The following is a 27,956-nucleotide window of genomic DNA, read 5'->3' as shown; positions in this document are numbered from 1 at the left end:
TCATTTTTCACCATTTTATTTCAAAATGAGGTTAACTAGCTTAGAATCAAGTCAGTTACAAAAAACAGACCATGCGTTTATTCTTAACAGAAAGACTGCATCAAAGTGATGACAAAGTCAAGGAGGCAGTTGTCAGTCCAGCTACTACAAGAACCTTCACAGCACATTTTGTTTCAATACTTGACAGTGTTTATGCCATATAGATAAGGGAATCAAGGCAAGCTTATCTGCTCAGATAGTGTCATCCAGAAGCAAGAGATTTAGTACACCAAATTGAGAAGACAAATGGCCCCTGTTCCTTTGAGGAATTCAGGCGGCTCCCAGATGCTGAGGCCAGGTTCTTCCTAGGACCTTCCAAAGACACAGTGGAAGAAATCACAAGGTAGACATCTCACACTTCACTGTATGCTAATGTTACAAAATTAATGCACTTGTTCGCGACTCAGAAAGTACTTCTAGGCTCCGCTGAAGTGAACACAAGTGCATTTGGAATTGATATGTAACATGCACACAACACAAAAAGCACCATGGTGAGTGAGGTGAGGAAAGCCTTTCTATTTACAGCATCACTAGATGGAAGCAAAGCCTGCCTTATAGTCAAACCTGGTGACAACCTGCTAAGAGGCTGCCTCCAACACCATGACTGCACAAAGAGCTAGTGAGCTTTAGAATCCATCTTCCCTTCCATTTACCATTCCACTGCAAAGCTGCCAGAATGGGGAGCACGCAACGCTATTCCCATTCTGGCTTTCTCATCACACTACTGAGCAACACTCAGCTCAGTCTTAGAGCCCCAACTTATGAACGTCTACTCAGAAGTAAGTCCCATTTTAGTCAAAGGGGCTAATTCCCAGGTAAGTGTGGACAGGACTGCAACCTTAAGGTATTTCCACTTACATTCCCTAGGAAACACTCCCCCCATTAGTGCTCAATATTCCCTTCAAGTGCTCAGGAATGTAGGCTGTTCTAAACTCCAGTTCAATAACTTAGTAAATGAGTCCAACATTTCACTTAAAATCCACGCAGTGGAAGACAGGCTGCCTGGAGACATTATGGTAAACCAAGGCTCAGATTTATACATGCCAGTCTTAGGAATTCGCCCTGCCTGTTCTGTAGGATGAAGCAGGGCCATGAAATCCAAATGTCAAAGCAAACTTTTAGGATATCTTCTACACGGGTCTAAGGTGTGCCTCTTTCTTCCAGAGAATGGGATCAATAGAGCGTTAGGGTAGTGGGTGCTCTGCGGAAGAGCAAGCTGGAGCCTCTGAAAAGCTGCCCCTAGGAAGAGAAAGGAGATGGTTATGGGGATAGTTTCAGACATCTACACTGAAAGTAGGCTCCCAACTGTGACTAGGACTAAGTGCTGCAATGACTGCATGGGCTAGTGAGGCCCCAGGCTCAGCTGAGAGATGGTGCAACAGCAAGACTCAGATGACAGAACAAGGAGAACATTTTCATGCAGCTTGCAGCGGGTTGATGGACAAAACTGTGTAATGCGATTGTATTATGAAGTCTACCAGAGGAAAAAAAAACATGAAAGGCAAAGATGCCGACTATAACTTCTGAGATACAATTAAGGCGTTCACGTGAAACAAGCATGTACATTTGTGGCAACTACTCCAAACTGTCAGTTTCACATTTCCGTCGCTGGAGTACTTCTCCATAGAATTTGTCACATGAAATGAAAGCCTCCCAAGGCCAAGAAAGAAACCAATACAATATCTGTTGGGGGATGTTTAAAGACTTTAAAAAATTCAGTTTCTCTTAAGCATCAACAAAACGTTCCAACTGGTTTTCATTGCAGGCATTAAACTAAGTAATTCATCTTCATCCCCCAGTTACAGTGACTAGTAATCAGACACAATGCACTGCATTTCATTTCATACTTAGTAATGCCTTCTGAAGATTTTGCATAAATGCTACTTCAGCACAAATCAGGAACTTTACAGTTAGATTAAGGTATTACACGAGAACCTTCCTTGAAGAGACATGCATTGCCTTGTATAATATTACCCTATTTGTACTGGTCACAAAATCAACTCTGAGCTTTCACTGTGTTTGAAGAACAGATCTGCTAAGACTGCAAAATCCACAGAAGGTGTTGCAATTAAAACCACATACTCCTACATTTGCCTCATGTTCTCTGATAAATGCAGCAACAAAACCAAGGGAAAGGAACACAAAATGCCCACTGCCCTGTAGTGATGAACTTCAATTTCCACACTAACTATATAACAGTCACAAAAACAAAGCAACAAAACACATAGCTCAGTAGGTTTTATCATTTTGCAAAGTGACTGTTGCATGGCGTGTATACCAACATTCAGTGGAACTCTGCTGGTTACAGAATTCATCACTTCCTCAGGAATGGGCATTTCTGCTTGCTTCAGCAGGCAAGAATAGTGCCTATTATCTCTCTGTTAGTAAAGTATATGTTCCACATGTAGATGCACTAGATGCCAAAATCAGTTTAGGGAGAGAATAGATGTGGATTCTTGCTGTATGAATGTGGGAAAGGGCCTGGAGATATGTAATAAAATAGATTTGCTGAGGAAAAATTTAATGCTAATTACGTCCAATAAAATGTCTATAACTGAGACTACACTGAAAGATTGCATTTTTATTAATACTAGTCCAAACAATAAATTGTTAAGTTGAGACACTGGGCAGACAGCCCAGCCCTAACTAGCACTGGTGCAGCAGGGCCACACAGCCTGCACTGTTTCCAGTGTTAGTTGGGAGCAGGCTATAGATGAAGCAAGGGGATATTTTTCAAATTCGTTGGCTGAAGTCTGAGCAGCCCCATGTGTAATAGGAAATCAGTATCTTCCATTACAAGAATTACCTATTCCAAGGTTAAAACTGGGTATTAAACTGTTATTTAGCAAGAATGATAAACTGTATTTTATTTTAACATTTGTAATGACAGTGCTATTGCTTATGATTATTTTTTTATATCCTAGTTTTTTTTATTTTGTACTGAATATAACTGTTACATTCAAACTACAAAAGTCAAAAATGGGGAACCTGAGGCTGGGCGCATGCAATTCTAGGATACTGAGGCTGAGCAACACTAGTCGAGGGCTCTGCACAGTCGCAAGGACATGGGGAAGGGGATTATGCACACGTTCTACATGGCAGGGGCCAGAGACAAAGACTGAGTAGGATATGAGCACAGCAAGCATTCCACATAGCCAGTCCCAATCTGGAAAAGGCTTTTAAAAAACCCAAAGGGTAATGCCTACGCTCATTCCTGTACTTCTTACCATGCACAGAGAGCAAATGAAACTGACAGTATGGAGAACAGTAGCAGGGCAGTACCAGAATCACCACACAAAGACAAAAGTTTTGTCAGAGATATTTGGGTAAAGGTTCAAATAAGGATTAGAATGTTGGAAAAGTTAGTTGATTTGACAGGTGTAGGAATTTAAACAAACAACCCCTGCTGCTTAACCACAACCATGATAGACTATCAGAGAAAGCAAATTCATAGATCATTACCCCCCCCCCCAAACTGGGATCTCCCATTTGAAATATATATTTAAAAACTCCACATAATATACTGGAGTGACAAATATGCTACTGATGCTACTAGGAGTAAGTACCCTTCATTAGAAAGGCCATCCTTAAGAATGCTGGGGTCAGAAGTAAATTTTAAGATTACAATAAATCAATAACATGACAGCTGTGGTGCAAAAGATGACATTTGCACATTCAGCTACACATGAGGCATCAGCAGTTATCCAGAGCAATCAATGTGCATACTGCTTTATACCGAGTCCCAAGTGGGTTACAATTTAGATAATGGCACAAGGGAGACAGAAGGAGAAAAGGAGGCAGGGAAAGCGTATTCAGTTGCTTCATCTGCACATACTTAAGCTAAATTTCAGCAGGGAGAGAGGACTAGGGTATAAGAGCCAAAAACTTCATGGGTTTTAAGAAGGAATCTGAAGAAATCAAATGAGCGAGAAAGCACCTTGTAGGTGTTCCAGGAGGCAGTTCTAAGCATATGGGGCAGCTAAGAGAGATTTGGCTGCAGCTAGGATTCATTTGTTCCCTCTCAGGACACAAAGAGTAGCAGGCTAACAGGTAACATCAGTAAGGGAGAAATTGTGCTAGGACACTGGATTTTACCATCTCTGGCTAATCCTTCCTCTGTGTAAAAACGGCTGCTGCTCACCTGAGCACTGAGGTGTCTCCAGCACTGTATCCAAGAAGAAAACACAGGGGCATATGGAAGGAGGCCCGCCCGTAACCTGCACAAGCAAAGAGAACACATACCAGAACATATAGAGAATGTAAGACTGAGGGGGGCAGAAACAAAAAAGGCAACTGCTGTACTATGGATAAGTGTAGGGAGAAGTGCAGGTATCTGAAAACAGATGCTCTTATTTATTCAATTATTCTTAAAATAATAAGGTTGATTAGGTTTTCCAGCAAAGTGGCAGTAAATAAGTGTACCAACTCATTTGAATTCTAGGAACCACAGATACCTTATAAGTGTTACAGCTTGAAAACCCTTCTTCCTTCCTTATTACAGAGGACCATTTTTTTCATGTCTTGTTTATATACTTAACAGCTAAGATCTTCAGTATACAAAACTAGTCAAGAAATATTTCCATTTCAGAGACAGGATAGTACTGGGGATGAAAGCAGAAGTCACATACCCACAGTTGTTCACGATCATAAGATCTCCCACGAGGAGAAAAGGATAGGTGAGCATACTGACAGCAATCTGAAACGAAGAAACATCTGACTGAAACATCCCCTTCTGAGCCACAAAAAGAAATTAAAAGCAATCAGGAAGTCTTTAAGACAAGAAAAGCAGAAAGGACCACTTTGAGTGATCAGAAAGAGAGAATCCTTTTCACAGGAAGCAGGTTGACTGTCAGTTCTACGGGAAAGCATCCTAAAAAGCCCCAGATATGAACCACAACTGCAAGAAAAGGCTGCAGTTAAGTGGTGTAAACCACTTGACAGTAGAGCCCCTCATTTCTATTACAAGTTACTCACCTGAAATTTTTGCCAAGAAATCAAGCTCCAATTCTCACTTCGCCTTATCTCAATCAGAGGCGCAGAGGTCAGAGGCGCAGAGCCTTTCAACTCTGAACAGTTTCCTTTCTCAGCTGTGGATCCCTTGGCAGCCTATCTCCATAAACTGTACCCTTCATATTAGCAAAATGTTTGTAATAATACAAGCCCTCATCTCCTCTCTATGAAAACCCAGACTTCATGTATTCATCACAGTGTTTTCTCTTTTTATCTGTTTGAGGAACAGAAGACTCTGCCTTTGCACTGTTTTGCACCAGAAGTGTGCTGAGAAATTCTGGGTGATTGATTACTTTCCATATTATGTTTCAGCTTTTTTATTGTGCTGATTTTCAATCACTGGTTCACAGATGAACTGATGACCAACAACTAGCTATTTCACAGCCAACTAGCTACCTCCCTTCCTGCCTTGATGGTTCTTGCAAGGCATTCCTGCCTTGTAAGGCATTCTGAAGCACAGCCTGCCTTTTTCTGCCATTCTTTTTCAAGTATCCCTAAAGGTCCTGTTGAGTGTCCCTGGGAGTACGTGAATACCAGGTTGGGAACCACTGTTTTACTGGTATGTAGTTTACAGTGCACTTACTCTGATAGTGTTTACAAAAAGGTGGTGAAGACCAGAATTTAAAAAAGAATAAAAATGTATCTTATGATATTTTACTATGTTTTTAATAAATTAGAGACTACTAATTTTTAATAAATTAGAGACAATTTGATCCCTTGCCCAATTGTTCTTAGGTAACAATTAGTGGTAGGTTATTTTTCAGGATCTGGCCTCGGGTAAAATCAGACAAAACTGTAGTCAGACACCCCCTAAGTTTAACCCTCAACTTATCTGAGGGTCATAGAAAATTCCATGATTGTTTGCTCAAAACCTGCCCTCGACTTATCTGGGGGGTTGACTTACAGGTGAGTATCAGCGATATATCTTAAGAGAGACCCACAATCACATACATAAATGATAAACCAGATAAGCTGGTTCCCCACCCAGTTGTTGCACATGACTGTGGAGTTTATTCAATTTTGGGTTGACAATACAACACTTTCTCAAACTTAAGGAAAACTTGGCTTGAGCAGCAAAGTTTCAGAAACATGGTCGGTGGCCACTAAGTTTTGGGTCCATAGGACTCTGCTTTAAGAGTTGATGTTTGTCCTCTGGTTAGTTACCTAACATAAACTCCTTCTAGGCAAGCCAGATTTTTGTTTTTAAAGTTGCAATTTTCCCCCTTTCAGGATCCAGGTCTGTTAAAGGCACAAGTGGTTAATTTACAGTATGCACACCTGAGCCAGTGGCATGCTTCATCCAAGTTAGACTGTGCATTGTACAGGTTTGTATCCTTGCCTACATCTCTGGTGCTGCATTACTGAGCAGGGAAATAGGTCACAGAATAGCAGGCAAAGCTATTTCATTCTTTGGACTGAACTTGTGGTGCACCTACCAAAAGTGATGGGCAATTATTGCATTAAATCAGGGGTCTCCAAACTTTTGGGCCAGAGGGCCACATCAAATATCTGGCATGGTGTGGAGGCCGGAAAAAAAATTTAAATATAAAATTTAAATAAATAAGAGATGGAACTTAGATGAGTGAATAAATGAATGAATGGGCTCATTCATTCAACCTCTCTGGCCCTCAGAACACCCTCCAGACACAATCAGAGCACAGTTCTGGTCATGTTCAGCTGAGTGGGCCAGAGGCTTTCAGGAGACAAGAGGTTGGCTGTGGGCCAGAAAGAGGCTGGCTGCAGGCTGCATCTGGCCCCCGGGCCGGGGTTTGGAGACCCCTGCATTAAATCATGGTATTAAAGGCAACAACTGCAACTTTCTGAAGCTCTCTCACTCGTGCTCTTTACAAAAATATGGATATACCTAGAATAGTGAAGCATATAGCACTCACAGAGAACAAGCGCACACCTGGCTCAATTAGCAATTTCAGGAGCTATTGCTTACATACCCCCATCACGAACTTTGTGTAGCTCCGGATCACAGAGGCCTGACTGAACTGAAAGAAAAAAATCAGAAGTGTATTATGCCAAGGCCACTACACACATTCAGTGAATATAGAAAGATCACGAGGTAACCAATACTACTAGTGAAGAAAAGGCACTATCAGAGCACTAGCTATGGTTATAGCCTGACCCATATTCAAGCCAGCAAGTAGCAACATAGCTTTAGTTCAGCAAGAGGAACCAACTAAAATGAAGCCATTGCAATTACAATTCCACCAGGAAGGAGGTCAAGACCAGAGTCATTACATAACTATACACAGTCTGTCCTTCCATGGAAATAACTTCAGTCACACTCCACCTGGCTTAATATTTGATCCCTTGCCCAAGAGGAAACAGACTTCATGAGTAGTACTGACAGATTTGGGAACTGGGTTGGAGTGTTTTGATATGGAGACAGGGTTGAGCAGTGAGGTGGCTAAGTTTGGGACGACACCAAACGTTTCCGAGTGGTGAAGACCAGAAGCAATTGTGAGGAGTTCCAGAAGGATCTTTCCAAACTGGCAGAATGGGCAGCAAAATGGCAGATGCGTTTCAATGTAAGTCAGTGTAAAGTCATGCACATTGGGGCAAAAAATCAAAACTTCACATATAGGCTAATGGGTTCTGAGCTATCTGTGACAGATCAGGAGAGAGATCTTGGGGTGGTGGTAGACAGCTCAATGAAAGTGTTGACCCACTTCAAATTATTTGAAGAGACGATACAATTACCATTTAAGAATCTGGTTAATGATATATGGGAAACGGGAAATATTCCAGACTCATGGAAAGAAGCTTTAATTACGTTAATACATAAACAAGGCACAGAAAAGAAAGAAATTAGAAATTACAGGCCAATTTCTCTTTTGAATACAGACTACAAGGTTTTTGCATCAATATTGGCTGGAAGATTAAAGAGAGTTCTGCTGCAAATAATACACCAAGATCAAACGGGCTTCTTGCCAAAACGACACTTAAAAGATAATGTGAGAGTTATTATTAATATAATAGAATATTTTGAGGCACACTCAGAGAAAAAATTAGGATTAATTTTTGTAGATGCGCATAAAGCATTTGATAGAGTAAATTGGAACTTTATGATTCAACAAATGTATCAGATGAACTTTGGGCCAAAGTTTATAAGGGTTATAGAGAAGATATATTCCAAACAGACTGCAAGAATAAAGATAAATGGCGACATAACAAAAATGATAGAAATCCAGCAGGGAACAAGACAAGGATGTCCTTTATCGCCATTATTGTTTATTTTAACTCTGGAAATATTAAATAATATAGTAAGAAGAGATGAAAGAATTGTGGGAGTGAAGGTCCAAAATGAAGAATTTAAACTTCAAGCTTATGCAGATGATCTTACTTTTATCTTGGAGAATCCAAACCAGTCTTTAAAATATTTGATAGAGAATCTGACAGAATACAGTGAAATGGCAGGATTGAAGATAAATTATGATAAAACGAAAATATTAGTGAAAAATATGAGAAAACAAGAGAAACAGCAACTACAGGAATTGGGTATTAATATCACAAGGAAAGTTAAATATTTGGGAATTACTGTATCTGATAAATGTAGTGAGTTGATGGAAAATAATTATCTAAAGTTAATGATGGAGATTAAGAAAGACCTAATAAGATGGAATGGATTAAATTTATCATTGGTGGGTAGAATAGCAACAGTTAAGTCAAATGTGCTGCCAAGAATATTATTCTTATTTCAGACAATCCCAATTTTATTAAAAAAGGCTTTCTTTCAAGATTTGAATAAAATGATGGCTAATTTCATTTGGCAAGGAAAAAAGCTAGAATAAAGATGAAATTATTACAAGATGTTACACGATGTTAAAGAACGAGCTAGTTTCGGAATGCCAATTTGGGAAATTTATTACTATGCGGCGGCATTAAATTGGATAAAGGATTGGGCAGAAGCTGAAAAATCTAGAGAGTTAAATTTAGAACTACACGATTTGCAGGTTGGTCCACATGCCTTTTTGATTTATGATAAAGCCAAATATCATAGTTATTTCAAACAACATCTGATAAGAAGAACATTGTTGTTTGTCTGGGAACAAATCAGATATAAAGTTTATGAGAAGATTCCAAGATGGGTGAAACCATTAGAAATTGATACTAGACCAATGTGGTTGGGAGGTTCACAGAATAGGAGATATGATGAATTATTAGATGAGAAAGCAGGTATGTACTCAAAAGAGGTATTGTGGGAGAAAGGGATTGAACTGGATTGGTTGACGGAGTTACAGATTAAAACAAGATGGTTGAAAGATAAAAAAGAAGGAATCTACCCAGAGGAGACGGAATTTGATAAAATATTTTTGTCAAATGAGCAAAATTATATCAGAAGGATGTATCAATATTTGTTGAGTATGGAAATGGAAGACGAATCGGTAAAAGAGGTAATGATTATATGGGCAAAAAATATTGGACATAATATAACAATGAATAATTGGGACCAGCTTTGGAAGAGAAATATGAAGATAATTAAGGTAGTAACAATGAAAGAATATAGATGGTACCTGTCTCCAGATAGATTAGCAAAAATGTATCCCGGCACATGCGATAAATGTTGGAAATGTAGAGGTGAAAGGTTTTTTTTATCATATGTGGTGGCTTTGCCCTAAGGCCAAAGAATTTTGGGAAAAAATACATAGAACTATTCAAATTATTTTTAATTGTGAAATACATTTCCAACCAGAATTGTTTCTCTTGAGCATTTTTCCAGAAAGTTATAATAATGATCTTAGACATATTTTGTTGTATGCAATTATTGCAGCGAGATTGGTCTATGCTAGATTGTGGAAGAACCCTGATGCTCCCACTGTAGAGATGTGGATTGAGAAATTATATGAGATTGTCGAAATAGATGTGTTGACGGAAAGATTGGGAGATGGCGAAATACAGAGAATACAGAAATTGTGGAAACCATTGTATGAGTGGTTGGATAAACAATAAGTTATTCAAGGATGATATGTAGGGAAACATAATAGTATCGGCTACAGTTCTGCGATTTCCTGGTGTTTTTTCCCTTGTGTATTACCCTGTACTTATATGTTTGTGATTTTTCCTGTACCCATGTCTTAAAGTAAATAAAAAAAAGAAAAGAAAGAAAGTGTTGACCCAATGTTCGGCAGCAGTAAAGAAGACCAATGCTATGCTTGGGATCATTAGAAAAGGTATTGAGAACAAAACCGCTAATATTATAATGCTGTTGTACAAATCGATGGTAAGGCCACACCTGGAGTATTGTGTCCAATTCTGGTTGCCACATCTCAAAAAGGACATAGTGGAAATGGAAAAGGTGCAAAAGAGAGTGACTAAGATGATTACTGGGCTGGGGCACCTTCCTTATAAGGAAAGGCTACATTTGGGCCTCTTCAGCCTAGAAAAGGGATGCCTGAGGGGGACATGATTGAGACATACAAAATTATGCATGGGAAGGATAAAGTGGATAGAGAGATGCTCTTTACACTCTCACATAACACCAGAACCAGGGGACATCCACTAAAATTGAGTGTTGGGAGGGTTAGGACAGACAAAAGAAAACATTTCTTTACTCAGCGTGTGGTCAGTCTGTGGAACTCCTTGCTGCATGATGTGGTGACGGCATCTGGCCTGGATGACTTTAAAAGGGGACTGGACAAGTTTCTGGAGGAAAAATCTATTATGGGTTACAAGCCATGATGTGTATGTGCAACCTCCTGATTTTAGAGATGGGCTATGTCAGAATGCCAGGTGCAAGGGAGGGCACCGGGATGCAGGTCTCTTGTTATCTGGTGTGCTCCCTGGGGCATTTGGTGGGCTGCTGTGAGATCCAGGAAGCTGGACTAGATGGGCCTATGGCCTGATCCAGTGGGGCTGTTCTTATGTTTCTTATGATATAACCTTAGACAGAATTAGCAAGCCACAAATAGAGAGAATGTGAACATAAGGAAGCAATGGAACTTAAGAGAAGTCACATGTACAGAGTAGAAACAGCTAGAACCAAATGAAAAAATTTTATTTGGTGAGGGGGCCAAGAGCCTGAAGTTTAAATCCAGTCAGGTCAAAAAAGACAAAATAAAAAAGTTGACTATTTGTTCTGGTTACATTCACCATCTGCTTAAAAGATGTGCTCTTCTCAAGTAGTTCAAATCAATATCAAGACTCAACTCAGGTGATACAGTTGTTAAGTGTATATCTATTTCTTCCATCACACCAACTGTCCAAAGCTACTACTTTTCAGTTCAGTTCAACAATTAACTACATACTCACTTGCTCATCTCTTCAAACCCACACTGTCCTTTTGACATCTCAGTAAAAAAAAAAGCACAGTATAAATGACCCAACCAGCAACCCAGTCAGTTCCAAGGAGTCACTACTCACATTGTCATCCACGATGTAGGTATTAATAAAGTGTGACAGAAGGTTGCAACACCATAGAAAGATAACATCACCTAGGATGTGAGGTAGTAATCCCCTGGAAAAGCAAGAATAAAGATGTTACGAGAGCATTCAAGGCTTTATGTGCAAACAAATGAACTTTGTACTCTGCAAATACAGAACACACCAAGGATACAAAATGCTGGTTAGAACTGCTAGATGAAAATGTGGCCAACTCCTTAGAAAACAAGAGTTGTCACTAAAATTTTATTTTTCATTTCCCTGACTTTCCCTGACCAACAATTGTCAATTTCCCTGACCACCATTCAAATAAAACCACAAATTAAAAAATGAATAGGCTGTGTTGCATTAATGCAAGGCTTAATGAAATGTTCTATTCTACAACTACACAAGTCTCAACTGCAAAAGTATTTGTCAAAGCAAGATTTAATATCAGCTTCTTTCAACATTAACTGCAGCAACATCTGTTTTGCAATTGTACCAGAAATTACACCAAGATACAAACTTCAATTCAACTAAACTCTGAATGCTAACAAATGACATAACATTTTTGTTATTGTTTTAAAGGTACACTAAAAATTATACAAATGTTCTATCTAAAATGGATTCTCGGAAGCCACATTATGAAACTAAAAGTTTTGAAATTGCAGTAATAATCAAGTTAGAAATTAGAATACAAATGATCTGTTTTTAAAGAATAAATATTTAAGATATAAAACTATCACTTCTATAGTTCTCTTTTTATTTTGTAACTCTTTTAGTTTCCCATCAATTGTTTCCTCTTCTATTTTGGCCTCTTCTCTCAGTCTTTTTTTTAACATTTTCAAGATGTTTACTTTGTCCCTCAAGTTTCTTCTTTCTTCTGAATTTCTTCTTGTTGCTTATGGTGTTTAGCCTCCAAGTGCTCTGCGTAGCGTGCATGAGCATGCCTGACTGACTGCAACAGATTCCTATCAATTACAACAGATTCAAGTCCTCCACAGTTCAAGCAGACAGTCTTGATTGACGTTGACAGACAACAGTTTCTTCATGCAAGTTCTCAATTAACATTGACTTATTAACTGAAAAGCCACTTTCAACAGAAGCATTAACATGAGACAGGGCACATTTTGACAACAGCCCACAGGCCTGAGAAACTTTTGTTGGACATCAAAATACCACTGTAAAATGTATCCATCATTCTGTTTTGCAACATATGCTTGAAATTGAGCCTTGAGCTCATTGTGGGCAGCTGTGGTTAAAGTAGTGTGTTGTTGCTTTGATTTTTCCGCTACTGTATCATTGATCTGATTTGCTGCACGTAGAGCTTTAAGAACAGCCGCTATTCTGGTGATTCCAAGATTTGGCTTGTACAAAATGATAGTAGGATCTAATGCTGATAGGCGATGCACCATCTTGAACTTCAGAGGACTTCTCTCAAACAACTTTTCAACAACAGCTACTACCACGTTTCGACACCCTAGGCAGAAGTCGGCCACTTGACGTTCACTAGTTTCTCTTTGCTGCAAAGCCAATGTCAACCTTGCTTCTGTCAAGCAAGTTCTCAGACAATTTCATGTCAACTGTTAACAATTGGGAACCAGAAGACACGTTTTGTAGCATTTTCAATTTTATGCAACGACTCGTTAGCTTCTTGATTAGCTTACAAAGTTCTTCATACAAAAAAGGTGCCAATGGTTTTTGGTTTTGAAACCTTGGTAGAAATGGCTCATAATCTCTAGCAATCATTTTCATGAAAGCCATTTTGCACTTCATGAGTGGATCTTGCATTGCAGCTTTTATACAAAGTGCAGGCTTTTATACAAAGTGCAGGGGGAGTTTTGCTTCAACCACATACTTCTTGATGTTGTCAAAAACAGTCATAGTTCTATCAAGGCAGTTAACATTCTCCAACCACCTAGTGGAGCAAAACTTCAAAGCAAATAGCGTGCTTCCAGTCATAGCAGTGTATGATGCCCTCCTAGCTGGGGAATTTTTGAACACATAATGCATGTTGAACTGAACTGAGATCCCATTTCACTGTAAGACCCATGTACAACACGAAGGTTACAAGTTCCAAAGTCAATCAATTCTTTTCCTTTCCAAGGAAAAAGTTAGTTTTAATTTCTTAAATTAAAAATCAAGGTTGGTTTTAATTTCTTTTAGTTTTCTCAGGAAAAGGTGATTTACATTTGGCCCATCCATAGATACTTGTAATAATTTCGCAACTGATAAAGACATGCCTTATTGAAACTTCTGAAGAAGGTCTTCAGCAGTAGCAATTTGAAGAAAAACACTGGTTAGATACCGTGTGGAAACTTTATGACAGTAAACATCTCAAAAAAGAACCACTAAATCCATCTGTCCCTTTTGAACCACCTTATTCAAAGCTTCATCAAAACAGATAACAAATGTTTAGCATTGTTTCAACTGATTCAGTAAAAAGATCAGAGAAATATAGTGCCAAACCAAAAGCAACATATATTGCTTTTGTTTTTCCAAGATGAGCTATCTGGCTATCTGAGAACATTCACTTGAATAACTCACTGATGTTGTTACAAGAATTAAATGACATCTTCTTCATCACCAGTTGCAAAGCCCACAGGCACTCTGCTGTCCTAACATAGTCCTTGATTACATAGGCAGCCATACTAGTTTGTGTGGTGGGTAATTCTTTGCCATTTTCGTCACTCTGATCATGTTTTCCAGTTTTCACAGGGGCTGTCTCTTCATCCTCTCTGGTTTTACTATCTGAACTTGTACTTGGCTTTGAACCTAAACATATTGCGATGGACTGTTGACTTGATTTAATTTTCAGGTTCTTCTGATGTAATGGTCCTTGCGCATGAGACTCCACAGCTCTAATTCCCATATTACTTAGTTCAAGTTTTGTAGCACCTCTGCATTTGTCTCCAGTTACTGGTGATAGCCATGGAACAAAGTCAGGATGAAGTTTGAAATCCAGCCACTGCATGTTAAAAAGTGTCCTCTTGGAAGCCATCTTCAAAATGTGGTTTCAGATATAGCCATACACAGAACCACCTGCCCAACACCAAGATGTTAGCAGATTTGTTTTCTGGCAAGTAGGAACTTTCCAAAGCTGGGAAAGTTTCATTTTCACTTTCTGGTTCCAGAAAACATTGTGAGTAGATCAGCAGCAAGAAAGGAGGCAGAGATGGAGTTTCTGCAATCTAGAGAAGCAGAGAACCCTCATTTGCAACCTTTATGCATGGGAGAAGTCAGGAAAGAAGGTGAGAGAGCTGGTATTCTAAACTCCAGCAGGAACAAGAAATCATATTTGCAAAATTTACTTTGCATGGTGCAGAGTAGAAAGTGCTAGTTGTCTGTGAAATCCAACAGCAGCAAAACGCACTTGCAACTCTGTGCTGGGTTTAGCAGGAGACAAAACATCTATTCCATACTCATGTATGACCCAAAAACATGCTTATCTTTTTACGTAAGTTAAATGCAGTACTAGCATGTAGGGATGAAAACAGTTAGATGTTTAAGGTTTGTATATTGCTAAACATTTAAACTAGCCTTGCTTGGCAAATGCTACAATAGACCTTGGAAATCATGCAGACAGAGCTCAGCAAACACATTAGGCTGGTTGCTGGGGTGGAGCTGAGAAAAAGATAGAGCTGGGAAAGGACATCATTAAGTTTTACTTGTATTCCGCTACTTTTCTATTCCAGTTGCCACAAGAACAGATCATGCTCTTGCAGCAGCAGCTCAAAAATCCACTGCTTGACTATATTTTTATCACAATTTCCCTGACTTTCCCTGATCAATTTCCATTTCCCTAACTTTCCAGAAAGTGGCAACCCTGGAAAAGGAATGATATGAGGTACTCGCTTGCACATAAAGCTCTGTTGTACTTTCACACGGGAAAAAGGAAATCTAGACCAAGTATTAGTATGCATTGAGAATGCAGAACTTCTACGTGGTATGCCAGAAGCTGTACTGGTCGATATTAGAGGGGCTAATTTAATTCAACACAAAATTAATACAGGCAATCATTCATCAAGCAGCAACTCACACACAGTGTGCACTGGGCAGGACCAGTTGCTATAGAACTGGCTCACGAAGTGAGAAGAACTGTAATATACCACCACTGACTGCAGGGTACAGCCACCCAAAAATTCTTCTTGAAACACGTGCCTATATTCAGCCACATTACAAACAAAATGAAAAATTATATAAGCAAGTAAAGCATCTAGAAGCCCACATTTACCAAATCATGTTTCTATGTCTCCTCTAGCTTTCAACTAGCTGCAATTTCTATATATGCCTAAGATGCCAACATATCCTCTGCATATAAAGTTAAGGTGCTCTCTTGCTCCTTGTTTCATAATGACAGTCCCAGGACTCATGGTCCACTTTTCAGCTGAGAGCTGGATCATTTCCATAAAAGACTTTGTGCAATAATCCCCAAACCAAGTCAACTGAAGTATGCAGTCCATATGTAATGGAGAAAATACATTATTTGTTAAATATTATTGCTAAATAACATCACAATAGATGAATGGTTTCGAGCTCTGGACTACGGGAAGTTCACAGTCTTCGAAACTAACATGAAGAAACTCATTTCCCTCCTATGTGACTTCAATATTCCTCCAAATCCAGTTTCTAGACATTCCATTCTCTCCATAAAAGGCAAACACAGGCTAGTTCACGCCCTGTCATATTTTGAGACTTCTATCACATTACGAAAAGGAACGAGAAGAACATTATGCAGGTATTTAAAATGTGATCATCACTGATAATTCAGCAATGCTTAAATCAAACTAGGATGAAAGTCAAAAATGACCAGAAAACTTGAATTTTGCTCCCACCTTTAATTTAGTACAGACCTGCCCATCCTCCAATCCAATGAACTAAAAAGGAAGTCATCCCACGGACCATTTAACAGTGACTGCACAGATGAATTTTAGCTACCTTCATATCAATTTAAAAGAAATCACAGATAAGGAGATTAGCATATCTTACTTATTACTGTTTTGACTGAACCAGTTTAAGTAATTCTTGTTGTTAAAGAAGACTTGCACTCCTTCCAGAAACTGTCCCAGGCTCTGACTTTATGGGCAGAGGAGTTCCAGGATTGAGGGACAACCAATGACATACCATTATGCATTATCTTTTTGAGAGGAGGGTGGCATACAAAGTGGTCAACTATGATGAACTGCAGACAGTCAAGGTCCCCTGTCGCCCCCCCCCCCCCCGTAAAATTTTGGAATTCCAGAGAAGGGTCCAATTGGACAAAAGTCCATCTGGTGTGCTATCAGATAAACAAGCTGTCAACTTAACTGCCAAGTTGAACTACAGAAAGGGAAATAACCTCCTTTTCTGCTAGCAGATGTTTGTTTTGGATACCAATTGATTAAGACTTTCTGGAATATGTGATGCTTGATCACAAAAAGCAAAAGAGCAGGTTCACATAAAATGAAATTTGCTAGGAATTTAAATAGACTCGCGTACCTGAAAAATCCCAAGAAACCTTCTTCTTTTAAAATTGTCCCAATGGAGCTAAATACACCACTACATTGAGAAAAGAAAACAGTTAGGCTCAGGGGAGGATTCCTTTCAGATTACTGAAGTTGTTAATGGTATGCTTTAGCATGGGAAAGATGAAACATCAACATTTCCTGGGAAATTAACTGCGAATTCAGCATAACAGTTAACAGTGCTACAATCCCATTACACAGAACAGATTTAGTCAATTAATTTTAAAAATTTAAGAACATAAGAACAGCCCCACTGGATCAGGCCATAGGCCCATCTAGTCCAGCTTCCTGGATCTCACAGCGGCCCACCAAATGCCCCAGGGAGCACACCAGATAACAAGAACCTGCATCCTGGTGCCCTCCCCTGCATCTGGCATTCTTACATTTCTATTCCACCTTATCAAAAATTAATATAAAACCACCACTATAATAAAAATCACACACACAGAGTAGTTAAACAGCCACTATCTGTAAGAACCAAGGCAAAAGGAATTAAAACTATACAGTATTACAAAGTATCAGGATAGACTTGACCAGATGCCAAAAAGACAGCAATCTGGCAACAAGGCAACAAGGCCAGGTGAACACATCTTGGGTGAAAGTTCCAAACTCTAGGGGCCACCACCAAAAAAGCCCTTTCTCCAACTGCCACCTGTTCATGTGGCAGCAGGTAGCCCTCCAGAACCCCTGAAACCAAGTCATTTAGGATCTTAAAGGTTGCAACATCTTGGACACAGTAGCAAACTGAGAGCCTGAGCTACTCTTTCAGCACTTGTACATTAGGATCTGGGCAGACATTCCTAGTTGAGCCTGGCTACTACAATTTGAACCAGCTGTAATATCCAGACACTCTTCAAGGGTAGCCCTATGATGCAAGGTGCACCAGAGGTGTTCCAAATCTCAGTCATTCTGAGGCCCGAAGATGCGCATGGCCTCTGCAGGGCTCAAAACACCCTTCAGAGGCAAGGGGCATTCAGCTTCCCTCACCCTCGGAGGGCGGGGGCAGGGCATATCCAGGTATCTGCAATTTCAGTTAACTGCAGGGATTTTCATAATGGAACCCCCATGGATACCGCGGCATTCCTGTATTTCTCACTCAACATTAACAGAGGAGCTATGGCATCTGCATTGACACAGTTCAATTAGTAGGCAGGATGTGCACTAAACAATCTTCTTTCTGTGCCTTTTCTTTCATGATCTTTAGGGAAGTGGGTGCATGAAGTGGGATCTGAAGCAGCATCACCACTTCTGCACTGGCCCATGCCACTTGTGCATTGCCCCATGTCACTTGCACGTCTTGGCATTTGGTACTTAAGGTTGCAAATGAGGGGCATGTACAAGTCCCCTCACCCTGTGGGTAAAATTGTACCTAGCGTCAGCAATCCTTGGTTTTTACTGATCTCCACCTGCTTTAGATCTGCATGAGGCTCTGTAAGTTTGCAGTTGGTCAACCGAGTAGTACAAGATGGAATTTCTTCACAGATGCAACATCACGATTCACAACACTGCACTGCTGTTGATGGTTCATTCTGTCAGGAAATGGGGAAGGCAGAACCACACAGGGACAAATCGATATGTAGCAGAAAAGGCACACAGGGAAGGACTTGGAACTGTGTCAATGCAGATGCCAAAGGTCCTCTGTTCATGATGAGTGAGGAATACAGGCATGCCCCGGTATCCATGGGGTTCCGTTTCAGAAGTCCTTCCAGTTAACTCAAACTGCAGACACCCAGGTATGCCCCACCTCTATCCTCTGAGGGTGAGGGGAGCTGGACGCCCCTTGCCTCCGAAGGGTATTTTGAGCCCCACAGAGGCCATGCACACAGAGGCCAACTTTTAGTCAAAACTGGAAGTGACTTTCTAATGCCTTATAAGGCACATGGAGGCCCACTCCAGGATCCGTGTCCTGTCCCCCCCGTACTGATCTTGCTACTGAACTAACATCCAACTCTTAAATGCCAAGATCTCACCTGTATTTAACTTCATGTCCTATAAACTGGACCATACAGCGCATGGAAATTACTGTGGGGTGGGGAGAGAAAAAGAGAGAGGCAATTGACCACAGCTGTGACAGATGGTAATTGACCATCTATCACATTTCTATGCTGAGCCAAACATATACAAGGACAGAGCTGCCCATTCACAACAATCATCTGCAATACTACTGTATTTCTTCCTATCCTATTTAACATCAAAAGAGACACAACAGTATTCTGAAGCAGGAAAGAACCTCAAAAACCTTTTGTATGTTCAAAGCATGTCACGTGTATTATCTTTATAAAGTCTTTACAACAAACCTTGATGAGGTTCTTGCAGCAAGTACTTTTATCTTCATACTGCAGCTGGGGCTGAGGAAAAGTGACTTGCATAAGATCGCCAGCTGAGTTCATAGCGAAGGTGAGACTGGAACCAGGGAAGTCCTGATTTGCAACTTAGGATGCAATCCTAACCCCTTATGCCAGTGCTTTCCAGCACTGGCATAGCGGTGTCAATGGGCATGTGCTGCATCCTGCAGTTGGGTGTCACTCAGAGAGACCTCCTCAAAGTAAGGAAATGTTTGTTCCCTTACCTCAGAGCTGCATTGCCCTTATGTCAGTGCTTTCCAGAACTGACATAAGGGGTTAGGATTGTGCCCTTAGTCTCTTAAGTACTGCAGCAAATTGACTCAAGTTCAGACTTGGTTATCTTTCCCAGTCTTATAAGACATAATTGCCTTCAAGGAGTTAAATAAAAACCTGTTTCCTGACCTACAAGGTTGACAGTCAAGCAGAGAAACAGGCTGAACAAGAGCTGATCACTCAACTCACCGTGAAGTGGATGAGACATAATTCGGGACACACACTGCACCACCATCTCATGGTATGTCTGATAAAACATAAACAGAGCACGATGTGAATTGCCGCCAGCTAAATGGACATAACCTGACTGTAGCTAGTGTCCTCAATCAGTAGCTTAGGTAGGAAAATAGACCACTTGAAATATTTTCAGAATGACAGAACTACATAGAATGAAACAACTCCCACTGTTTTGTTATCTTAAGTCACTCCTTGTTCAATACACAGTCTCCGTCCAGTGTTCCAGATAAGCAAGACTGTGAAACTAAACTATAATTAGAAGCTTTGGGAACATGGAAACTTCGCCTCCAATGCGCAATGGCTGAAGAGATATAAAGCTGAGTTAAGGAAACACACCTTTCCAAGCTTTCTTGTCTTATGTTTTTTGAAGATGTTTTGTCTATATTATTGTTAGAGAATAATTTTCAGTTCTTAGATACTCTTAAAATTATGGCATTTCTTCCGCTCAACTTCTTGGATGCCAAAAGCCAAAGATTATCGAAGAAATTAAGACTGTTAAACATATTAACTCCATGTTTGGCAGTCTCAAGTGTATAAAACAAAAAGCAGCATAGAAAAAAGTGTCTTAGTAGTATGAATCTTTACTCTTCAAGTGGTCTATTAGTGACAAACACTCATTTCTGTGAATGTCATACCACTCATATAGGTTTTCCATATTAGCCCAAAGGAGTTTTGCAAACTATGTTTAGTCTCAGAAGAGGGAAAAAGACCAACTTCCATGCTAAACATCCTATGATTAGTCATTAAAATGCTACTACATGGAGTTACACTTTTTAGGAATTGGATAAAAGACTAAGAAAAACACTATTCAGTGGCTTCAACCTCTTTTGCTGCTTTCATGAGGGATGTTTTCATATCGTCTTTATTTGAAACATGCTCCAGATCCTCCAAAGGAAAAGCCTAGGGCACAAAAAAAGAAAACACACAGAAATTCAACAAGTTTCCTTCCAGACAGCTTTCTAAGGTTAACAGCAGTACTTTATGTACCACCAATGTTCTGCTACCAATGGCACCCCCATCAAAAAAGAAATACGGCTGGGAGAGACCCCAGCTCAAAGCTCTGGACAGCCACTGCCAGTCTGTGCAAACAGTACTGAGCTAAAAGGACCATCAGTATAAGGCAGCTTCAAGTGTTCAAAACGGAGAAGGAATGTGAGTGCAGGTCACATCACCTTACCACCTTCACTTCTTCCCCTCTTCCCATAATGGTGCTGGGGGGGGGGGGGAGTGATGGAGGTGAAAGAAAGCATGCACATCTTCCGTCTCCCAGAAATGGAAAGAAATCTGAATACATTCTGAAAACTCCAGGAACTCCATATGTGCCTGCTGTTCATCACCCTGTGTCTACAGCAGCAAGCGTGAGAAAGTGCACCCCAATCTCTTCCCTCCCTCACCTTCCAAACAAGGCAAAGAAGGGAGATGGGAGCCTACACATTCTGTCTAACCGTACAGCAAAATCAAGCCATGCTAAGCAGCCTTCCTTTTGGAGCTTTCCCGCGCACAGCAGGAGAGGATGCAGTGGAAGGCAGCCAACTCCTCTTGGCAGCAGACAGAGTAGCACTCCTTCCATCCTTAATGAGGAGCCGTCACTGAAAATTAGGGAATGTGAAATCAACAGACCCACTGTCAAAGACTGAACAGCCCAAGAAGTGTCAAACTAACTGACTTTCACAGAAAATAAAAGGTCACTAAGAGAAGATCAGCACCTCATTATTTCAGTGAATTTAAAGACATTCAGACATTCTTCAAGCAGTATGATGGTGACTTAATAATCAATTAATTTAAAATATGGTCCCGGAGGGCCATTGGTGTTTCGACAACACTGTGCATTCAGGAAATCATTCACAGCACTGGAAAAAGTCAAAGACATGCTTAGAGAGGTTCAATGTTCTGCGAGGCCAGCTATGACTGCTGTTATGGGAGCTCAGCACCTCGAGGTCTGTTAAAGGATTTGCAGTCTGTTTGATAGAATGAGGATGTCTACTTCACTAGCATGGCTGCTATTTGTGAACATCAATCTTGCCTGATTCCTAGTGGTGATGGATATATGTTAGCAGAGAAGACAGTTAAAACTTCAGTAAACATGCAATGCTAATTTGGTTAAAAAAATTTAACAGCTTGGATAAACTCATAACTAGTCTTCAGTACACAGGGTGAAAGGGCCAATTTTTACCTCACCTTCTTGACTCGTCCTCGGGTTACAGTGGATACAGTACAAGAGAGAATTCGAGGAGTGAGGCCTCGAAAAAGGCCCTTTTTGCCATCCACTTCCACAATGTGTCGGGCTAGAGAATAAAAGATGGGGGATGTAATAGCATCACCAGTCTTCAGGCACTCCAACTTTCAAGTGACTAAATAGCTACCTGAAACAATACAGATCTCTAAGCATTAGGTGGTCTGCAGATACCATGGCATTTTCAACCAATCTTTCAACAGTAGTCTGTCTGCCTTGAAGCATTACCCTGAATTCTATAGGGTTAAGTCACAGTTCAAAGATTAATTTCCAGAGAAGGCTCCAGAGAATAACAGAAAGTCTAAATTATTATGAGTATCAGACAGAAAAGACAGTAAACACTCTATATCGGGGCTCTCCAAACTATGGCCCATGGGCCAGATCTGGTGTTTGAAGAAAGCCCTCCCCATAATGAACAGCACTTACCATTCTGCCACTTGATCTGCACAGAGAGATGCTCTGGGCACTTGCGCCTGCCTGGAAATCTGGGCACAATGCCTGCTGGGGCGATGGGCAATAGACATTACTGCCCAGAGTGCCTCTCTGTACAGATAGGGTAGAAAAATAAGCAGCAGCATGGTGGAATGGTAAGTGCCACTCAGAACAGGGAAAGCTTTTCTGGTGCATGGCAGTCTTGAGTTTGGAGACTGCTGCTCCATATTATAAATTACACTAGAGTCATATTAACGCTGTAGGTTCTCGTAAACAATCTGCTTCAGTTATAAAATGTTATTCCTCATTTTTCAATTCTTAGCTTGCTGAAAAGCAATTTTATACACTTTATTCCAAGTATACGAGTAGCTAAATGCTGCTAAGAGAAAATTGTACCATACAGCAGCAAGGGTAAGGACTCCTGATAAACCAAAATAAGTAGAACATATAAACAACATCAGTTAACATCCATATTATCTAGCCCTTCACTCAACCGTTTATTACAGCATGAACACAAAGAAAATGCATTAATGGAAGGACCCAGATTCTAAAGTGACAGTGACAGTAAAGTACAATTTCACAGATCAACAAGGGAGCAACCATACAACACAGCAGATTCTCTTCCAGAATTCCATCCCCCCTCAGAGTCAAGCTGTCACACAAGCATCTGACTCTTAAGATGTATTCTGTCTTGAGCAAAAGAGATTGTTAATGGTTATATATAAAAAAGGTTCTGTAATACAGTATATATTTCTCTTGGCAAATTACATAAGGGTCATGACGGAAGATAATGAACCAAAGCCTCAGCCGCTGTTCAGCCACTTATCCAAAGTCTTTCAAAGAGCAGGACTTTCTTAAAATGGCCAACTTGGCCCACTAAGGGCATAGTTTGGCCCTTAGTATCTGTTAAAATGAAGGGGCACAATCTCAATGAATCTAAACTAATGTCTATAAAACAGCTGTGTCAATCAGGATGCAACAGATTCCTTTTACAGCATCATTTTCATAAGATCTCTTGTGCTTCTTGCAACATGCAAACATTTTTCAAAAGCCAATGAGCTCTGCATATTCTTCTACAGACTACATTAAAATCATTATTACAAAATCACTGGTACTACAAATTGGACAAGGATAATAGTGACTACCTACAAGATGCCAAAAGTAAGACATCAACAAAGTATTCTTAAGCAAGCTGCAGAAAACATCCAATTAGGAGGAACTGGTTGCTCTCACTCATCTTCACTTCCCTAAATTTTAACTCTCACGTGTACTAGTAGTCTTAAACTAGGCTGCCCATTTAGTCCTCTGACATTACTGCTGGAATACTTGGAAAGGAACCTATGGGAAGAACATCAAGCGTTAACACGGAACCTGCTATCTACTGTTAAAATATTACTGACAATACGGGCAAGATCCAGAACTTTCAAAACTGAAGAAATGGTTTGCTAAAATTTGACAGAATTAAGTTCAGCTAAGGAAGGGTGGAGAGCACAGAGACATTTTCTAGGAACCGGTTCCTGTTTGTTATTTTTATTTATAATTTAAAAGTTAATGTTACCTAATCTTGGTGTAAAGATGGTTGATCTTAACTGTATTTAAATCACATTGCTTATTTGGAGCATAATGTGTTTATGACAGATGGCTGAGTATCTCGCATGCATTTTGCATGTTTGATACTTTAAAAATTTAGCTCAATCACACACATGCTTGTCTCTTACTCTAGCAACAGTGACTGTTTAACAACTGAAAGAGAAGTTATATATTATCTAATATACCGTCTATATTTCCATAAAAGACAATATTCTACAGAGAAATGGCATTTGTTAAATTGCCAGTTTTTTGTTACTTGGATCATATCAGCAACACATTGGTCTATTATCATTATTGATCTATGGGCAAACTTGACTTGGGTGTTTTAGAACATACTTACCATATGTAAAGAAGCCAGGTAGGTAGAGTACTTTTCTCCCCAACAAGTTTCTTCCAACAACTGGAGGCAGAGGTTCATGCCCAACCTTTGAAACAAATACCAATTAGGTGACATCTGCTCTTTAAAAGCTTCCTCCACAAGTTAAAAATCTTTACTCATATCTGTAGGTGTCGCTGGCCCACCCATGAAGCAAACAATGCCATTCATGCTGGTGAGAGATGAGAGGGGAAAACATATGCCCACCACTTCTCTCCAGTTTACCGAGGACAGAAGTGGCTTTCTTACCTGTCCCTTCCTCTGCACAGCCTCTTTACACAAAGTAGAAAATGTGGAGTGCACTGCTCCCAGAGTGCTCTGTATTTCCTGCTTAAAGCTTGTGTGGAGGAACTGACCAAGTAAGGGGGTATGCAAGTTTGGGAGGACAGTGGTAGCATGGTGGCACTGCACTGCCTCAGGCAGTCAAATAACTTCAGCCAATCCTGTCCACAGGATGTGTAGGAGTTGAATCCCCATTTGCTCATACTTGTATGGCTTTTGTCTACTCAGTTTCCTCCAATCATTTGAGCAGTCTCTCTATTACTTTCTCCAGATTTTCCTTATCAAAACACAGGGACCCACTCAGACAACTCACTGAGGTCAAGTTCACCTCCAGTCACCTTGTCGAACTCAGACAATATGGTTAAACTGTGCTCACAAATTACATTTGTGTTCTTTGGATGTTTACACTTATGCACACACACATATATTACATTACACTGCATGTATAGATGCACTCAACTACCATTTCAAGTGGCTGCCTGGGACATTACTTGCAAATAGATTAGCTCATTGGTAGCCAGTGCCATTTTCCCAGACATATGTAGTTGTGAACAAGTACTCCAACTGCCATTAAAAGCAGCAATCTTTGAAAGCCAATACATTTTTACAATGCCTGTTCAGATATTAGAAAGGACATTGCAAGGAAGGCAAAAGATCTTTATTAAGTCACTGGCCTCCATGCCTCAAAGCTGAAAGTGGAGCCCTAATGGGGACAGCTCCAGCAGGAAAGAGACTCGTGCACCCACTGTCCCCCAAGATGCCCTAGGGAAGAGGTCCCCAGTCAATGGTAGCAGAGGGGTGGCAGGGCTAATCACAAAATTATTGTGATTGAGTATGTGGAAGCCCCATGTTCAGGGCAGTATACCAATGCATATTAGTGGCAATTGCTACTGATAAAGAAATCTTATAAATGCAGATTAGAGAGTATCACAATTAGTACCATTTCACAGTGCAATAAGAATACACACAATAATTCCTTCTGACTGCACAGGGCCAAAACTTTTAAGGTCACAATCCTCTGTCTGCTTACCTGGGAATAAACCCAACTGAACACAGTGGAACTTACTTCGGAATAAACTAGCACATGATTGTGCCAGAAGGGTGTGCAGGGGTTGAAGGCCCAGTAGTCCCTGAATGTGTCATTCCTTGAGTGCCCCCCCCCACACTGTCCCGCTATAATATGAAAGAGGAAGAGGCACTCTTTATGCCCCACACAAGCATCTCTTTCCTTCCACCACTGACAGTTGCAGGTGTGGGGGGAGAAAAAAAAGCAAAACAGGATTCCCATGCAGGCAGGCAACCTTTTGGAGGAGCAGAGCCTGGCTGGAAATCATGTTAATCTCTTCCTCCGACTACCGTGGGTGGGTGGGTGTGTGGGGGTTAGAAGAAGCAGCTAAGAACATAAGAAGAGCCCCACCAGATCAGGACAAAGGTTCATCTAGTTCAGCTTCCTATACCTCACAGTGGCCCACCAGATGTCTCAGGCAGCACCCAAGACAAGAAACCTGCATCCTGGTGTTGTCCCCTGCACCTGGCATTCTGAAGTAGCCCACTTCCAGAACCAGGAGGTAGCACACACCCATCAGAGCTTGTAGCCTGTAATGAGCTTTTCCTCCAGAAATCTATCCAATCTCCTTTTAAAAGCATCCAGTGCAGTTTCCATCACCACATCCTCTGGCAAGAAGTTTCACAGACTACTTCTAAAATTTCAAAACTTCACATATAGGCTAATGGGTTCTGAGCTGTCTGTGACAGATGAGGAGAGAGATCTTGGGGTGGTGGTGGACAGCTCAATGAAAATGTCGACCCAATGTGCAGCAGCAGTAAAGAAGGCCAATTCTATGCTTGGGGTCATTAGAAAAGGTATTGAGAACAAAACAACTAATATTATAATGCTGTTGTACAAACCTATGGTAAGGTCACACCTGGAGTAGTGTGTCCAGTTCTGGTTGCCACATCTCAAAAAGGACATAGTGGAAATGGAAAAGGTGCAAAAGAGAGTGACTGATGATTACTGGGCTGGGGCACCTTCCTTATGAGGAAAGGCTACAGTGTTTGGGCCTCTCCAGCCTAGAAAAGAGACGCCTGAGGGGGACATGATTGAGACATACAAAATTATGCATGGGAAGGATAAAGTGGATAGAGAGATGCTCTTTACACTCTCACATGACACCATAACCTGGGGACATACACTAAGATTGATCGTTGGGAGGGTTGGGACAGACAAAAAAAATATTTCTTTACTCAGCATGTGGTCAGTCTGTGGAGCTCCTTGCTGCAGGGTGTGGTGATGGCATCTGGCCTAGATGCCTTTAAAAGGGGATTGGACAAGTTTCTGGAGGAAAAATCCATTATGGGTTACAAGCCATGATGTGTATGTGCAACCTCCTGATTTTAGAAATGGGCTATGTCAGAATGCCAGATGCAAGGGAGGGCGCCAGGTTGCAGGTCTCTTGTTATCTGGTGTGCTCCTTGGTGCATTTGGTGGGCCACTGTGAGATACAGGAAGCTGAACTAGATGGGCCTATGGTCTGATCCAGTGGGGCTGTTCTGATGAGGTTGCAGATACTCAACCCATGATGGGCTTTTCCTCCAGAAATCTGCCCAATCCCATTTTAAAGGCATCTAAAGCAAACGCTCTCACCACATCATGTGGCAAGGAGTTCCACAGTCGCGTTCTCTCAAGCACCCCCCCCCCGGCACTCTGCAGCAGGGACTTCTGCATCTGCACCACTGCCTTCCAGGCCTGAGGGCACACTCCTGGTCATGCCTACTCAGGAGTAAGAGGGCCTGTTCCCAGGACAGGGCTGCAGCCTGCTGTCTGCCAGGCGACCAGCTGTTGCCACCGCAGCCGCAGACCGAGGGGGGAGGGGCGTCTCAGCCGGCTGCCGCCCAGCCCCCCCTCCTGCCCGGGCAGCGGGGGCGGCAGCGACAGGGCGGGCGCCCGCCTGCCCCCAGCCGCACCTGCACGAGCAGCTTCACGAAGACCAGCGGGTGGCTGAGGGCAGTGAAGCCGGCGCTCAGCGCCACGAACAGGGTGTCCGTGCCCTCCGCCGGGCCTAGCCCCGCGCCCGCTCCCTCGGCGGGGGGAGGCGCCCCACGGTGCGCAGCGGCCGCCGCCATCCTCTCTCTTTCCAGGATGCAGCAGGGAAGGACCCTTCCGGGCGCCGCCCCCCGCCCCATCCACAGCGCCGGCATGGCCGGGTCAGCGCGTGACGTCACCACGAGGGGGGGCGAGCGGCGGCGGGGAGTGGAGCCTGTGGGCG

At 41.3% G+C, this 27,956-nt stretch overlaps 1 protein-coding gene across 1 annotated transcript; it reads right to left on the bottom strand.

Moving 5' to 3' along the window:
• MTCH1 (mitochondrial carrier 1) lies at nt 1–27,920 on the bottom strand. The gene is made up of 12 exons (XM_066623734.1): nt 27,655–27,920; nt 24,373–24,457; nt 21,956–22,062; nt 20,600–20,677; nt 19,730–19,787; nt 18,893–18,944; nt 16,897–16,956; nt 11,422–11,515; nt 6,999–7,046; nt 4,668–4,735; nt 4,181–4,256; nt 1–1,278 (listed from the first exon to the last, which is right to left on the bottom strand). Exons 1-12 carry the CDS (start codon nt 27,886–27,888, stop codon nt 1,213–1,215), a joined length of 1,026 nt encoding a protein of 341 aa, XP_066479831.1. The 5' UTR covers nt 27,889–27,920; the 3' UTR covers nt 1–1,212.
• Between the last annotated feature and the right edge of the window lie 36 nt (nt 27,921–27,956).

Source organism: Tiliqua scincoides, chromosome 4 (genome assembly GCF_035046505.1).
Source record: "Tiliqua scincoides isolate rTilSci1 chromosome 4, rTilSci1.hap2, whole genome shotgun sequence".
NCBI lineage: Eukaryota > Metazoa > Chordata > Lepidosauria > Squamata > Scincidae > Tiliqua > Tiliqua scincoides.
This window is presented reverse-complemented; position numbering and strand designations above follow the sequence as displayed.